Here is a 15920-nt window from a genome sequence, read left to right on the forward strand (position 1 = left end):
CCTCAGTTTCTTATTTAGTCTCTTGTGCTGAAACAACATCCAACACCTAGAGCCCAGAAAAGGATCTGACTATTTCCTAGACCTCTAGAATAAAAATCTCCTTTTCATACATAAAGCTTACATAAAAACACTAGAAAGATATCAGCAGGAATCCTGACTGGCATTATTGTTATTGGCCACTAAAGAGAACCCTCTATTAACAACAAGATAAGCTGGAGAGTAATTAATGCAAAAGGGCAGGTTTTAGAAACACATCGTCATTTGAGAGCTCCAGCCAATATTCTTGCAAACCTGAGGAGTGATACTGATCACATCTGTAAGAAGATGTTGAGCTGAACACAGCCCCAGTTCTGTTACATATTGTGCTACTTTTGTTTAAAAAAATGTAAAAAAGAAAGGGTGGGCAGGATGAATCATAAAATTTGTACATATCAAGCGACAGGTAATGTCTGAAAAAAAAAATTCAAAGAAATACAGATTTGAAGTGTTTTTTGAATTCAGTTTTGTAATTACATACAATTCTGCTGCTGCTTTTAGCACACACTCAAATACTCACAATGTAGTTTTTCAGGGATTATACACAGAATTGGAAACATGGCCATTCCTTGCCCTTCAAAGCACCTAAAAATTCAGGTGATGATACCTAACTACTTAAAAATTCCGCTCTTGGTGTGAAGATCTGTAGCTTTGGTGCCATCCTACGATGACACAATGGGATAACTGATGGTTGGGATATCAGCAGTAGCGCTGGATGGATTTGCCTCTGCCATTCTGTATGACAGACAACACAAGTTGGGCCAAAACCTCTTCTCTTTGACCACTGGAATTGCACCACTGCATGTAACAGCCAAATTTGACACAATATTTGCCCTGGAAAGGAAAAGACAATATGTTCCTCAGAAGTCTGATATGATATAATATGCTAAACTAGTCTCCTCTGGAGTTTTTTCAGTCAATCAATGAAATAACTGTCTTGGAGGATTATTGAATACATGATTTTGATGACATGGAGACTACAGCTTCTGAGTGCCTGCCCGTTTACCGATGGGTTTTGTGAAAAACAATCAAGATACCCTGTCCCTGCTGAGTGATGATAACCAAATAAAATTGAACTTTCACTCCACTGTGATCATAGAGTAACCTAAACATCAAAAAATTCCCTCCCACCTTCCTTCCTTGCATTCTCTAATGCCATTAGAAACAGTCACAGTTATGGTTTGGCTCATTGCAGCAAAAGCACGGGTAGGAGTATACTGGAGGATTTTTTTTTTCAAAGGTCTGGTACAGCAACCTTTTTAATAAATACAACCCTTCTTATATTTCATTATACAGCACAAATATCTGCTATTCAAGTCAAAAGTCAAAATAAATAAACAAGTAAGACATTGTGTAACGGTATCATTAAAAATAAGCACTTTCTGTTTTCAAAGAAATTAGCATACCATAAAACATAAATAAATAAATAAATAAATAAATAAATAAATAAAAATTACTGACAGCTCTGCCACACCAGCAGAAAAGGCAACATGGCAAAGGACTTGAGGCTGAGCATTCAGCACTGAGGCCGGGGTGCTGGCTGTAGGCAAGGGCATCTTGAAGAATATGAAACAGCCTAACTGGCAGGGGGTTGGTTATGCTGCACAAACTGATGAAAAAATATCACCCTTCTGACAACAAAAGATGACCACAGAATAACAGACATGAAGCGAACAACAGGGAGAAGAAGATGGAAATGTACTAGTGGCCACAGTAAGAGCTAGGACAAAATCTAGTTGCAGTGATAGATGACCACAGCTCAATGACAGATTGAAAAGTAACCCTGACACTTTCATCCTTTGATTGCCTTCATCAACATTACATCTAGTCAATTTTTCATACCCATTATTTCCATGTATCTGAAGATTTATCACTCATTTTTGAAAGGTAGTGCTTAATTTTGTGTCCTCTAGAAGCAATTAACTAAATCCATCTTCTGAATCTTCAGCACTGTTACTGCATTATTGCCATGTTTTAATCGAATCCCTCCGAAGTGATCTGCCATTAAGTACAGATTCATCATAACATTTTATTTCAGGTTTGCTCTTGTTTTATGATCATGAAGGGCACCACAATAACATGAATATATAAAGAGACATAGGATTCAACAATGCCACACACATTAGGGTACAGATGACATTCGAAGTCATGCAAATGTTAAAAACAAATGGTATACAGAGGTGCAAAGAATTTTAGAACTCATTTATTACCATATTTTGCAGCATCAAGCCCAGGAGAGCTAGCTAATTGTGTGTCAGAGAGTAGCAAGCTATGTTTGCATTTAGTTTCATTCAGCAGTGTTTTTAAAGAGAGGGATGGATTTGGTTTTTCCTACAACAGGTTTTTTTGTTTGTTTTTTGGGATTTGTTGTTTTTGGGGTTTTTTTGAGACTACATATCCCAGGAAAAGGACTACTAAAACAATGATGAGAAAAACCCAGCCTCCTGCTTTCCAGCACAAAAGATGTGAATAATCAAGAGTCAAGAGGGATGAGAAAGAAAAATTGCAAAAGATTCATACAGGAGTCTTGTGAGATTTGGTCACTTGCTCAAGCTATTAACAAAAATCATTCAGGGACTTGCAGGGAAAAGTAGCAGTAAATGACTGTGACTTCTGTCTTAAAGACAGCTGCTCACTGAGCACCAGCAGTCAAATTAATGGATATACTTACATCTCAGTAGAGTAATTCTTTTTTCATTTAGACCACCTTGCTCATATAGAAACCTTTGTGCCAGCAGGTTACTAAATGATGTGTCCATACATGTGTGTGTCTAAGTAACTTAATATAATGCAAGATTGTAAATGAGATCCTTATAGATGTGACTAATGAAAGAAAAGCATAACACCACAAGCGTTAGGGCTAGATGATTCCTTGAGGAAGGCCATGCAAAAGGGATCTTCTTTGGAGGTTAAAGCTTTTCTTTTTAATGTAAAGATCATGAAATCATAGAATACCAGCGGGGGAGGTATCCCATCTTCCAGATCACTCATGATGATATTACACAAATATTTATAAAACCAATAAAGAATACTATACTAATGGATAACAAGATTACATTATGCAAACTTCCGGCTTCCCTTTCCAAATTACAGCACCAGCATCCAATTCAAAAGGCACCCAATGCCACATAAATGGGTATGCTGGGAAAGACATACAGTATTAGCCTTGATGCAGTCAGGTTAATAATATATGAGCATGTGACTAAAGTGGGTCTACTGGAAAGATAAGCTGATCAACTACCTTAAATGCATTTGCTAATTCACTGCCCATCTTTTTATTCCTCTTTTTTTTTTTCCTGTCCATTTAAGGGGCATGGTTTATAAAAAGAATTGCAGGCAGATAATCAGCATTTTTAAAATAGCTAAGTTATTCCCCAGCTAGCTCAACCATTTTTCTGGGGGAAAAAAAAGGATGAAATGCCAAAGGAGACACTATTTTTGATTAAAAGGAAATGAGATATTTCCTCCTTAAAATTGATTTCTCTTAATCACCTCTCGTTCATCACACAAACACACACAGCTACTGCTAACTACTTCTCTACACATTGCATAAGCCCTTACTGCCCAAGGACAACTTGCTCTCTCTGTCACACAAGGTTAAAGTGAAATCCAGTCCATCCCATCTGTGCAATTAATTTGCATCTACGTTCCAGGTACCTAACAAAGGCTGCTTATGGGACTCTGGTATTTCTTTAGTTTGTTTTCACAAAGTAAGTATGCTGGAAGTCCTTCACCTATAGACCCTTATCTACCTAAACTGAAGTGAACAACATCTCCTCTGACCTTAAGAGCAGCTAAACTGCCCAGTGTAGCTGTCCTGTGTTCCACCTCAAGCTCCTTCTTCTCTTCTTCGGTGGCTGCCTCTCACCTGCCACATCTTTCTGCTCAGTCAGTCAGGGCACCATGCAGCATTTGAACTGCATGGAGCTGCTGTCAAGGGGCATGAAGCCAAGCAAGACCAAGAGACAGAGTTCACCCCTCATAAACAAGCCTGCAACAGGAGTTTCCCAACATGCAGGGAATATCTGTCCACCTATTTTGTCAAAGAGGAAAAAAAAAGAGCTGACAGCTCTGACACCAATGCAGGTGGCATTCACGTCACTGACTGCCAGAAGGGTAACAGATGGGTATTTGGCTTAAGCCACATTCACTGTACAGAGAATGGAAGGAAACAAGGCACAATGAATTATCTACAAGAGCTGTACAATGAGCTGTCTTCTAATACAGATCTGCCAATCAGATGAGCTGCATGGCCCTCTGGAGAGTCCAGCTCTCCCACTAGAAATGATGGCTATTTAACCTCACAGGGATGCAATGAATTGCACTTTCTGGATAGATCTAACCTAACAAATGAAGTGAGCCAAGGAGTTTTCTTGTCTGGAGGACAAGTGTTGTTGCACAGCACAATTTGTTTCTACCTAGATTAACTTACTTCACAGCACAACTAGCTGCATCCCAGTTGCCAAAGAGCAGTGGAGCTGGCATGTGCTGACCTCCAGAGAGTATCAAACCTGGAGACAAATCCATGCTAGTGACTGACAAACAAGTGCATGACAGATCACAGGTGCTGTGCTCAAGCACCTAAGTACTGACATTCTACAGATATCAGGAGCACCACAACTCTGAAATTTAGCAGTGCCATACTCTGCGGCTCAAAACCAAAACTAAGGGTCATATATACTGTTCTGCAAATCCTGAAGACCTCTTCCTATGTAAAGTTCCAGTTGGTTTGGGAGATATTTTTGTTATCCAAATAGAAACCTATTGTACATGATTGGAAAATGCTTAGAAAGTCCAAATGACTAACAGAGGATTCCTATCTAAATAGCCTAGGAGGTCAGAAGCTAAAGCAAATCACTTCTGATGCAGAGAAAAAAAGACATGTCAGTGTGTTATATTATTTTAAAAAGGCTTAAATAAATTATTTTTATCTTTAACAACAAGACTTGCCGCATTATCAACTAATATTGAGAATTAAAATGAAATTTTGTATCATCTAGTATTTTCAACTTCAAACTTTCAGTGCATTCTAAAAAGCACAGAAGCATAAGAAATCAGCACCTGGCCAAGGAAAATGGTCATCAGAAAACACCAAGAAAAATGGTCATCTGTTTACAAAATAACATTTGATAAAGTAAGAAAATTAATTTATATTTTAGGCTTGTAAATCTGGAAGATTCAATTTCTTACTCCTCCTGAATTATTTCCCCACTGAAAAATGTGACACGGGCTGGCTCTGATTCCCTGCACAGCCAAGTGCAGCTCCTGGAAGGCAAAGCCCTCAGATTTTTGATTGTGCTTCAGCCCAGTCCAAAAGCATGAAGGACCCTGCCCAGCAGAGCTCAGGTGCACCTGCACTGGATTACAGCTCAACCTTTGACATTGGAGCTGAGCAATGAGCTCACATGCTAAAGCCATGATGGGTAAGGAACAACCAGAATGGGAAACTTTAAAATATCCCTTATGTGAACAAGACATAGTTAGGAGAATGAAGCTCTTCCTTTCAAGTAACTTTAGGGTTAACAGACCAGCAGAGTAAGACAGTGGGGCTATCTTGCATCTCAATTTGAAGAACAAGGGATGACCTAGTTTTAATCACATGGATTTGAGGTTACTTTCAAAGCCTATCTTCTCTGTCCTACATGTATTTTGATTCAGAATTCACACAAAATCTATATGAAAAACCCTCTGCAGTTCACACTGTGCACAGAATTCTCATGCAGGGCATTGACCTGCTGGCTAATACTACTTAGTCAACTAAAGCTCAACTGTGTGCCAGTTCAGGGCTCTCTTCTAATTATCTTCAAAAAGGCAGGTTAAGAAGGAGCAACAGGTGGAATTCATTCCAACATGAACTGGAAAAAAGCATCTATCCTAAGTCAGTCAACTCCTCTCATTGTCTTTTCCATCCCATTGCCCTATTAGTACCTCCAGATAGGTACTCCAGGGGGACCAGTTGTCCTTGTCTTAAATACCTGTTTTAGAACAAAAAATATTCCCTTACAGAAGTGCACCTCTCTGTTAAAGGGCACTCTGATGATCAGCTCTGGCTGGATGCTGGTCATACAGCAGATAACCTATTTAAAGCTTGTGAGACAAGTCTTATTCTGAGACCAACTCCCACTGGTACAACCATTCTGTACAGAGCTCCATGTTGACATAACTTCACAGCATCCAGAAATTCTACTAGCTGCACCAGAGGTACCTCTGACATCTCTGCAGAGTGTTGTATTGTGCCATGGAGACATACCCATGAACTAATGAAAATTCAACATTCATATTAGTATTAAGAAAAAAGTCATTAACTGCTATTGAACTGCCAATTATCCAGTGTAACTGCAGACCTCCCAGCACAGCTGTTTTATCTTCCCTCTCTGCTGCGTGCAATATTACATTCATATTGCAGATTACATTATCACAGCGACCTGTAACCAGCTCCTAACTGCTGAGAGAACAAATTATTTTGCCAAAGTTATCGGTTCAAATCTGTAATAGTGAATAATGAATTAGACATGCTCAGACTCGGGGATTTTTTTTCTTGCAATATCTGTAGTTATGAGGAACTGTGACATTCAATTACAAATATTAAATAAACCATTGCTTTGAAATTATTCTTCTTCCAGCTATTTTTTATGACTCCATGTCACAGGAGAGAAAAAAAGAAATTTTGTCCTGGATAAGCTAAAACCCCTAATGGTAGCTTAATATTATTCAACCTCTTCCACTGAAAGTTTTTTATTATCCTTCAGTATTGATGGATTGCACTTGATACTACCCAAGTTTAAATTCTTTATATAATCATATCTTTATTAAAAGGAAAACTGTGAGGAAAAGTGATTTTTTTACTAAATCATCCCAGTGCTCTGGTGACACCTAAACAAAAGGTACTCTCTTCAAGTTACAAATCACTGGCCATGGTAAAAGTAACCTAGAGAAGTAGTAATGTGTTTATTGGTCTCCTCCCCAAGTGTGCACCACCAGCAAGCAGCAAAGTCAGGACATTTGGCACTGAGGACCATTGTGGCACTTGTGTCATGGAAGTTTCCATGTTTGTCTCTTGTCTTCTGCCAAGCATGACATTGCCTGCCATGCCTTTATCAAATAGCCAAGCTTTCTGTATCACTAAACACATTAAACTATCTAAATAAAAATTCAGTGCACTTTTAAAGATCTTCATATAAATATCCCTCTTTCCTTTATCTCTTTTTCTTTCTGTCTTCAAGGGAGTGAAAAAAAATTTCTAGGTATAGAGTAGGTAAAAATTCATAAAGCTTCTGTCAATTTTCCATTCCTGTTGACTTAAATTAGTGCACTTCTTCATTACCCGGGCATGATAAAATTTTTTCAGCAGAGGTAAAAATATATAATGTATACATGCACAGAAGTCCTGACCTTGTAGCTTCATAACTTTTTTCAATGACTACTACGTGTTTGAAAGAACATACATGTGACACCTGGCGCAATGGATGCAAAAGTACTAAGAACACAATAAAGATTTATATACAATGTTGGTGCCTAATGACATCTCAGCTGGCAAGGAATATACTTATGGCACTGGCATTTATTTACAAATGTTCCATGGGAAACTTCCCATCTTCTGAGACATCTTTATTTGCAAATGTCTTATGGGAAACTTCTCATCTTCTGAGGCATCAGCATGATACCAGCAGGAGCAGCTGAAACCACACCAAGACACACTTGTGAGGACTGACAGAAATAATAACGAAATCAGAGCAGAGATTCTCAGAAACAGAGTGCTGGAAAACAGCTCAAAGCATCAGCCAGCCCAGCCTCCCCAAAGGCAGGAGCAACACCACTGGAAGAGGTATTTATCTAATCCCTTCTTGAAATCTGAAAAAAGGAGATGCTACAAAAAATGTAGTTAGATGAAAACCAATTGGAAATCAATTCCCTAATTTCTTCAGATCTTAATTCAGTTGGTTCCAAAGAGCAACTGATCATCATTCTCTCACTGCCATCATCCTACTTACTGAGAACTTTTATTTCTTCTCCCCATCCTATCTTTCAGTATTAAACAAACCTATTTACTTCAGTATCACTGCATATGCCCTCTTTTATAATTATTTTAATTAGAAACACTTTTTTTCTGTTCCTTACACCTCCTGCTTCTTTCCATCTCCCTGAAAGTCAATGAGGAAACACTGGACACAACATTCTTGCTCAGGCTTAACTAATGATAAAGCAAACTCTGTGTCTTGTGAATGACACTTCTATTTATGTACCCCAAGGTAAGATGTGTCTTTTTTCAATTATACTGCACCTGTGACTTTTTCACTTGCTTTAGATTCTGGTCCAATAAGACCTTTTTTTAGTGTTCTACTGCTTAGCCAAATCTTTATCATTTTAAATAATGGATTAATCATTCCTTATATAACACAGCACTTCACGCTTGCTCCCCCTTTATGTGGGCTATTCCTCTAGTTTGTAAGAATAATTTTGAATCCCTTTCTGTCCATGGAATGCTTGCAATTATTCCAGATTGATGTCATCACAGATCATATCTATTTCATCATCCCAGTCTGGATGATTCAATGCTGGCAGCTGGAGCTGGTTTTTAAATAGTCTACTGGCATCTCCCAGCAACATTTACCACCTCCCTGTCTCTGCATGAGCAGGTATTCCTTCCCCTTCAGGGTAGCTGCTTTCCACTGCAGATAAGCAGAAGCCTGTCATCAATTCCCCTGGACAAACAGGAGTCATTTCCCTATCACACCGTCTGCTACAAGCACTTCTTTCTCCTCTCTGTCAATAAGAACTATGAAACATGACAGAGATGGAGAGAGAGAGAAAGTGAGGCGGGCTGGGGGAGTTCATGGGTACTGTACAGAGGAAGAAAAACAGATGGAGACAAGGCAGAGGATGGGTGATCTTGTGGCCAGCTGGTAACTAGAGAGCAGGTGACCTGTAAGGTAGACTGTCCTCCAGGATCAGTGCCTGCTGCTGTGCCCCTCTTGCAGTGGATGGACGCTGGCTCATCACCAGCACAGTGACAGCACTCTGCAGGGCTATGATGGCCTCAGGAGATCCTTCCCTACTTGGGCACTGCTTCTTTCTGCTTCCTTTTCACCCCTATATTATCTATCAAATACATGTATGTATGTATGTATCAAATATATACACACATACATGCAAAATTATCTATGTGGTCTTTCTACCATAGCATGATCTACTATTCTCCCTAAAAATTATTAAATTTTAAAAAAGTTAAATTATAAAATATACAAAAGCAAAATCAGAGTATAAAGTTACATATTCTATTTTATACTCCTGTGATTTGTGAACTAGTAATAGGCACTGCACACATGGATCCTTTTCTGGCCAGAAAACTGGTGTTTGCAATATGATTATGTAACCATTGTATCAGAACAACTCCTTTAATTTCTCCATCTGAATATTCAAAGTGAAGTTTGTGAAAACTTGGTTATGATTTCCTGCAGGAGGTAATATCAAGATCCTGCCTGCAAAATATTTAGGAAATATCTGTTTATGGCAGGAAATATAAGCTACATTTCCAGTTGGAAACACAGGTTACATTTCACTGTGTGTACTCAAAAACTAACCAAGTTGCCTTGGCTCTCTCCATAGCCATTCGGGAAACAAGGACACCTCCCAGAAATATTAATCCTTCCATTTTAAGAATAACAACCACACAGACATCTATTCCAGATATCTGTTCCAAAATAGTGACTGTCTCTTTCTTCTGATTCCAGAGGGAGCCTGGAGGATAGGCTTTGGCTGTGCATCTAAGGAACAATTCAGTTACCTAAGCAAAGGTGCCCGGTGCCATTTTGGATGCCTGGATTATGTAGGACCCCTGCAAAGAGCTGGCAGGTACTGCAAAGGATCTATGCAGGTTCACTTAAGTTCTAGAGAGGCAGCTGGAGTCCGAACAAAACACCTTGAGGCACCTAAAATATCTAAGAAGCACTATTACATTGCCTTTTTTATTTTAGGCTCTCTCAATTGCATCACCTGCATTGACAAGAACAAGACTCAGTTGTTTAAATTTCAGGAGCTGCTGTTGTGTCTAAAACCTGGGCACAGAGACATGGCAGAGGATTTGCAGGAGATCTGCACCAACCTGGACTGGAAACAGGACAAGTATGAGACTGTGAAGCCAAAATGACAGTAGACACCTTTGCCCAAGCATCCACATTCTGTTCTAGACCTCCATTAACCGCAGTTGTAGAGTTTAGCAATCCAGCTCTCACTTAGACATCTAATGCTATAAATCTCAATTTACATAAATGGAATCCACCAAATTTTTTATCATATAAAAGATGTGACAGATTTCATTAACAGAAGCATGATGTTCTGCACCCTCAGAACTTCAGGTGAAGTATGAATTAATTCACCTAAAAAAAATTATCTGTGTATCCCTGTCAAGGAAAATAGACACTAAGTCCCAATGAATAGTAAGTTCAGTCAACCTTAGGGCAGCAACTAAAACAGCTTGTCAGAAAGATGTCAAAATTGCTTTAAAAATCAGCAGGCACCCAATGATGTCCATATGCATACTTGCAGTTTTATAAAGGCACATGCATAAAAATAAAAATTACAGTGTTAGCAAAGAGATTACATCTTTTTTAGAGTGACAGCATAGAATAGATGACATCTTTTTCAGAAACAACAACTCATCTGTTTTAAGGTCTGACTTTATGTCAAACTAATTTTCTGACTACAGTATTCTCAAAACAGCAGGATGACTTTATAGCAAATGATGCCTCCTGGGTTTTGCTGGTTTAATTTTATAAAAATTAGAGCCTTTGAAAAACCCTAGATGGACAACTCTGAAGCCCTCTCTATAAACAAAGACAATGCAGACAGCACTTCTGAGAGCAGTAGCCCATTTCCTATTCTCTGCAAAACATTATCTCTAAGAAGAAAGGTTCATTTTTGCACTAATCTCCTTGTTTTCACCATCCACTTTACAGCATTATTTCCCATAAACTATGAAACACATTCTAAAATTATAGTAAAATGAAAGTACAGTACTTTACTCTTCCAGCTATAATGATGACTTTAAAGAGGGGGTTATTTGGAGATTCAAAGCATTGATTATTTAACTTCCTAAGATACAGAAGCATTTAGATGCTTGAAAATTGAATGGCTGAAACTAACGCATTTAATTCACAGACCAAACATTCAAGAAGGATCAGACTGTTAAAAAAATTGCAAATTGTGGTCACTTGTCTGAATGGAAATAGGCTGACATACTAGCAAAAGCACAAGAACTATTTCTTTTTCAATTCATGTAATGTGAGCAAAACACCTAAAAACACAGCAAAACCGAAATAAAATCAACCTGAATAATGAAAAATGACAAAATTTATGGCTAAGTTATTGAAACCTGGCAACAGTAATCTTCCATATTCTTTATTTGTAAGATGACTTACAGTATATTCTCAGTATTACATCTGTTTTTATTATTGATCAGTATTTTGTTTGGAGAGTTATATTTCTGTACAATTTATAGTGGTTCTAAATGCAGATATTGGTGGTAGGCACAAAAATAGGTAGGTGCTTAAGTAGCCAGTTACACATATCATTTGTGAAATAGGCAAATAATTGTGGGAAAGTATGTACAGGTTAAGCAGGGGAGTAAAGCACATTGACATGGATACAGACATATGTGCAGGTAATTAACAGACTGCAGCCCTTCCCTGAGCAATGCACTTCTTATATGCAACTTCATTAATTCCCCCTTGCTACCATGTATATGTAACTTAAATTATAAATACCTAATCATGTGATTTTTTATAACATACAGGTTTACAATTTCACTAATGCTACTCAATATTTTCAAGATGTTGTGAAATCAAATAGAAACTGCTTATTTACAACTTTTCAGTAAAACAAGTTGATGGTCTGCAATTCTGATACTTGCATCTGTCCTCCTGATCCAGCTTAGCATTTCAGCATCAAAAATAAAGAGAAATGTTAATCATTTCATGTAATACAAGGAAGATGTACATGGCTATCAGTAAGTCTATTCTAAAAAATATCTATACAAATAAAATTTTTAAGTGCTGGAAAGCTTAATAAATAGTTAGCAAATATTCATAGAGGAATATATGATATATAAACCTACAGTTTGATTATGAATAGAAAAGAGCACGATACAAGCTGTAATTCCTGTTACAAAGAACTGTCATCATGTCACTGAAAGCAATATTACAGGCTGCCTAGAAAGTAGCATAATAAAACTTGCTGTAATAACATTTTATTTATGTCCATAAAATTGAAGAATGGTAAATCTCTGGTTATTTTATTTTTAATACAGAGATGAATTTTAACAAGCTAATTTATAAAAGGTTACACCAGAGTCTAGATTTAAATCAAAGGAATTAATGTCCACACTACGACAGTTCACACAGAGAAATTCTTGTAACACATTTCAATAGCTGATGAGGCTAAAGGTCAACACTCACAATATCTGTTTGGAATTAAATGAAAGAATATGCCAAAGTTAAAAAGTTTACTTGGCAACCAGAATGAAGTTCAACAGCTATGCCTCAGGTCTTCAAACTAACTAGGCCCTTTTTTTCCCTGCCCAAATAACTACTTAGAATAAATACTTGAGTAATCTTGAAAAGCTGTGTCCCTTCACCCTTATTCGCTGTTCATTGAGAAATACATTGATACATATTTGCTGTACATTGATATATACAAGAATGAGAATTCTTGCAGAGCAGTAAAAAGTTACTTAAAACAAGTGAAGTAACCAGCTCAGGCAGTATGTGAACACAGCTGTGCCTAGTGAAAGATGACTTCTTTTCCTGGCAGGTGAGACAAGCTTAGCTGGAATTCTGGTTGTAGTAAGGTGTTCATCAATCAGAAGCCCTTCCTGTTCATTTTTCCTGAAGTAAACTACTCCAGTTTTTATAGTAAAAGTACTCTAGCAACCTGCTTCAGAAACACATCATTTCTTTCTGTTGCAAGATCTGTATTGATGTTTTTCAGATTTTGCATTGCTCCATGAGAGGGCACAGGAAAAAGCTTCCACTTCTCTGCAGCTGCTCTGGTAACTAATGGGCAAGAGTGGGCACTGACTCCTGGGGCAGCCAGAAACTGAAGCACTTGGTGCACTGACACACAGTCTGGGGACAAACTGACCATCTTCCTGAGGAGCTCCTGCATCACTGAGGATCTGATTACCCAGCCTAGCATAAGAAGCCGTGTAATTACTTACTTTTCCTTATACCCTTGCTACAGTGGGTTGGACAAGTTGTTATTTAAACCTAATAGGCTTTCCTGCAGCTAGGAAAAAAGAAAGAAAAAGCACAAAAAGCAGCATACATCCCCTCATTTTCTTTGCAATCTCAGTATGCCTTTCTCTGATATTTATTGCCTCTCTGGCACTTCACATACACAGTGTTATATATTAATTTAATGAGTCACATAATGCTTCCCTAAGACTGGAACATATCCAAAGGTGGGGAAGGTGGCAGTGGGGATAGTGAAGTCAGATTTTTCAATTACACTTCAGAGAGAAGCTTTCATTCAGCTCCCAATTTTTTCACTTGAGAAGAAATCCCACAGGTACAGAAAAGCCTGTCAAATACATGAGGTGTCTCTGCAGTTGCCTGAATCTGCGTGAAGCCTAAGATAAACTCTTGTAAGAACCATCTCATTTTTTTCCCTCCTGAATGAGTAGAAAGGCTGCCATTGGTGACACTTTCAACTGCAAATGGGTGACTGTATCTCTGTCAAAAACACTTTTTAGAAGATGAGAAGTAGAGCAAAAGTTTCTCTCTCAGAATTTCAAGTAGTGGCAGGATTAATGAAACTTCAGAGAACATGTATCAAGCCAAGATACACCAGCATGTAACACTGCAACAGTGCATTGAAGGAGAGGTAGGGCAGTGTTAGCATCATATGTACTACAGGAGAGCTCAGCTTCCAAACGTATACATATTATTTTTAGTGCCATAAATGTAACGACAGCATTGCAGAATCTTTCTACACGAGGTTTGCAAAAGGAAGAATACCAGGAAAAAAACCTGAGACACAGAGGGAAGGAGTAACTTGCTGAGGAACATGAAAAATCCACCTCAGATTTAGGATTAGGATGAGAAGCAGAAATTGTAGCTTCTAACATTGAATCAAGGTATACAGACGAGAGGATCAAAACGCAGAAAAGCACTAAACACCTCCCTGTCCATCGGTGAACACGACACAGCATCACTTTCCGAGACACTACTAGAATACTATTCCTCCCAAGTCCATTCACAACCGCGCCGGCTCCGGGTGCTCAACAAGCCTTAAAGCACTCGCACATGTCAGAGTTTACCCACAGACAAGCTGGGCTGATCGGATTTTTTGCCCTGAAGCGCGCAAGAAGTAGGGAGATGCCGATAGCCGCGGCCCTCCACCACTGGCCCCGGCAAGCCCGCCGGCCGCCGCCAGCCCACCCCGCATCCCGCCCCGCATCCCGCCCCGCTTCCCGCTCAGCGTCCCGCTCCGCATCCCGCTCCACATCCCGCCCCGCATCCTGCCCCGCATCCCGCTCCGCATCCCGCTCCACATCCCGCTCCACATCTCGCCCCGCATCCTGCCCCGCATCCCGCTCCACATCCCGCCCCGCATCCCGCCCCGCATCCTGCCCCGCATCCCGCTCCGCGTCCCGCGGGCTGTGAGGCCGCGGCAGGTGCCGGGGGCCCGGCGGAGCAGCGAGCTCCGGCCGCCCGGGGGTGCAGCAGGAGGAGAAGGCGGCTTGGGGCAAACCGGCGGCCCGGCACACTCGCGGCACGGCCGCCGGCAGTGAGAGTGGAAAAGGGGGGAAGGAGGAAAGCGCGTCTCCAGGGAAATAAAGTTTTCAAGCGAAGAGGGCAGCGCTCGGAGCGCCGCGCAGCCCCGCGGCCGCCCGCCGAGACAGCGGCGACTTCGTGAGAAACGAGGGACGGCAAACGGGCGGCCGTGACCCGGGAGACAGCCCCGGCACCGGCCGGGCTCGCCCGCCACTCACCATGTTGACTTCGGAAACCATGTCGATGCTGGCGATGTCGATGTTCATCCCCACGCAGACGGGCGGACCTGCAGGCAGAGCGGAGCTTTAGCCGGCGGCCGGAGGGGCCGCGGCAGCGCGGGCGGGCGGCGTGGCCGGAGCCGCCGTGCGGGAGCGGCGGCAGCACCGGGGACAGCGGCGGGGGAGGGGGAGACGGCCGGGCGGCCAGCCCGGGCAGGGCGACTCACCTCCGAAATCCGGCCGGAGGCGGATGTCGTAGCCCTTCAACAATTTATCCACAGTTTCTTTCACGAAGGACATGTTGCCGGGATCGTTCACACTGCGGGGAGAAAGAGACGGGGGTGTCGGGCGGGAGCGGCAGAAGCCGGGGTGCGGGGGCCAGGGGCGACGGCGGGAGCGGGGCGGGAGGGGGAGGGCGGGGGGAGCGCATCAGCCTGTTCCCCTGGAGAAACGCATCCCGCTCCGCCGCCGCCGGGGCACGCTGGCTCCTACCTCTGGGCGCAGCAGACCACGGCCACCAGGACGGGAGCAGAGAAGATCCCGAAGATCCTGCCTCTCCCAAAGCCCCACATCCCTCCGCTCCACGCTCCCTTCGCGCAGCAGCAGCAGCAGCCGCCGCCGCGATCCGGCTGCCCCGGCTGCTGCTGAGGAAGAGGCGGAGGCGACAGTCCCCGTTCTCCCCCCACTCGCCCTCCCTCCCCCCCCAAAAAATCCCCCACCCCCTGCCCCAGCAGCACCACCCGGCCCGCGGGAGCCGCCCGCGCACCCGGCTGCGCTCGCCCCGCGGCCGGACGCCGCCGAGCCCCGGAGGAAGCTGCCCTCCGCCGGAGCCCGGCCCGCCGCCTCCCCTCCGCCCGCCGCCGCCTTCCCGCCAGCCGGGAGGGGAGGGGAGGGA

The 15920-nt window shown here is 41.8% G+C and overlaps 1 protein-coding gene across 1 annotated transcript in view; it reads right to left on the bottom strand.

The window, feature by feature from the left end:
- GABRB3 (gamma-aminobutyric acid type A receptor subunit beta3) overlaps positions 1–15685 on the bottom strand; it is a 115894-nt gene extending 100209 nt beyond the window's left edge. The window contains exons 1-3 of the mRNA XM_058044586.1: positions 15518–15685; positions 15253–15344; positions 15026–15093 (exon numbers count right to left, since the gene is read on the bottom strand). Of these exons, the coding sequence (XP_057900569.1) occupies positions 15026–15093; positions 15253–15344; positions 15518–15597 (240 nt within the window). The 5' untranslated portion in view covers positions 15598–15685. The remainder of the gene's footprint in view (positions 1–15025; positions 15094–15252; positions 15345–15517) is intronic.
- Positions 15686–15920: the final 235 nt, after the last annotated feature.

Source organism: Melospiza georgiana, chromosome 2 (assembly GCF_028018845.1).
Source record: "Melospiza georgiana isolate bMelGeo1 chromosome 2, bMelGeo1.pri, whole genome shotgun sequence".
In the NCBI taxonomy this organism is placed as follows: domain Eukaryota; kingdom Metazoa; phylum Chordata; class Aves; order Passeriformes; family Passerellidae; genus Melospiza; species Melospiza georgiana.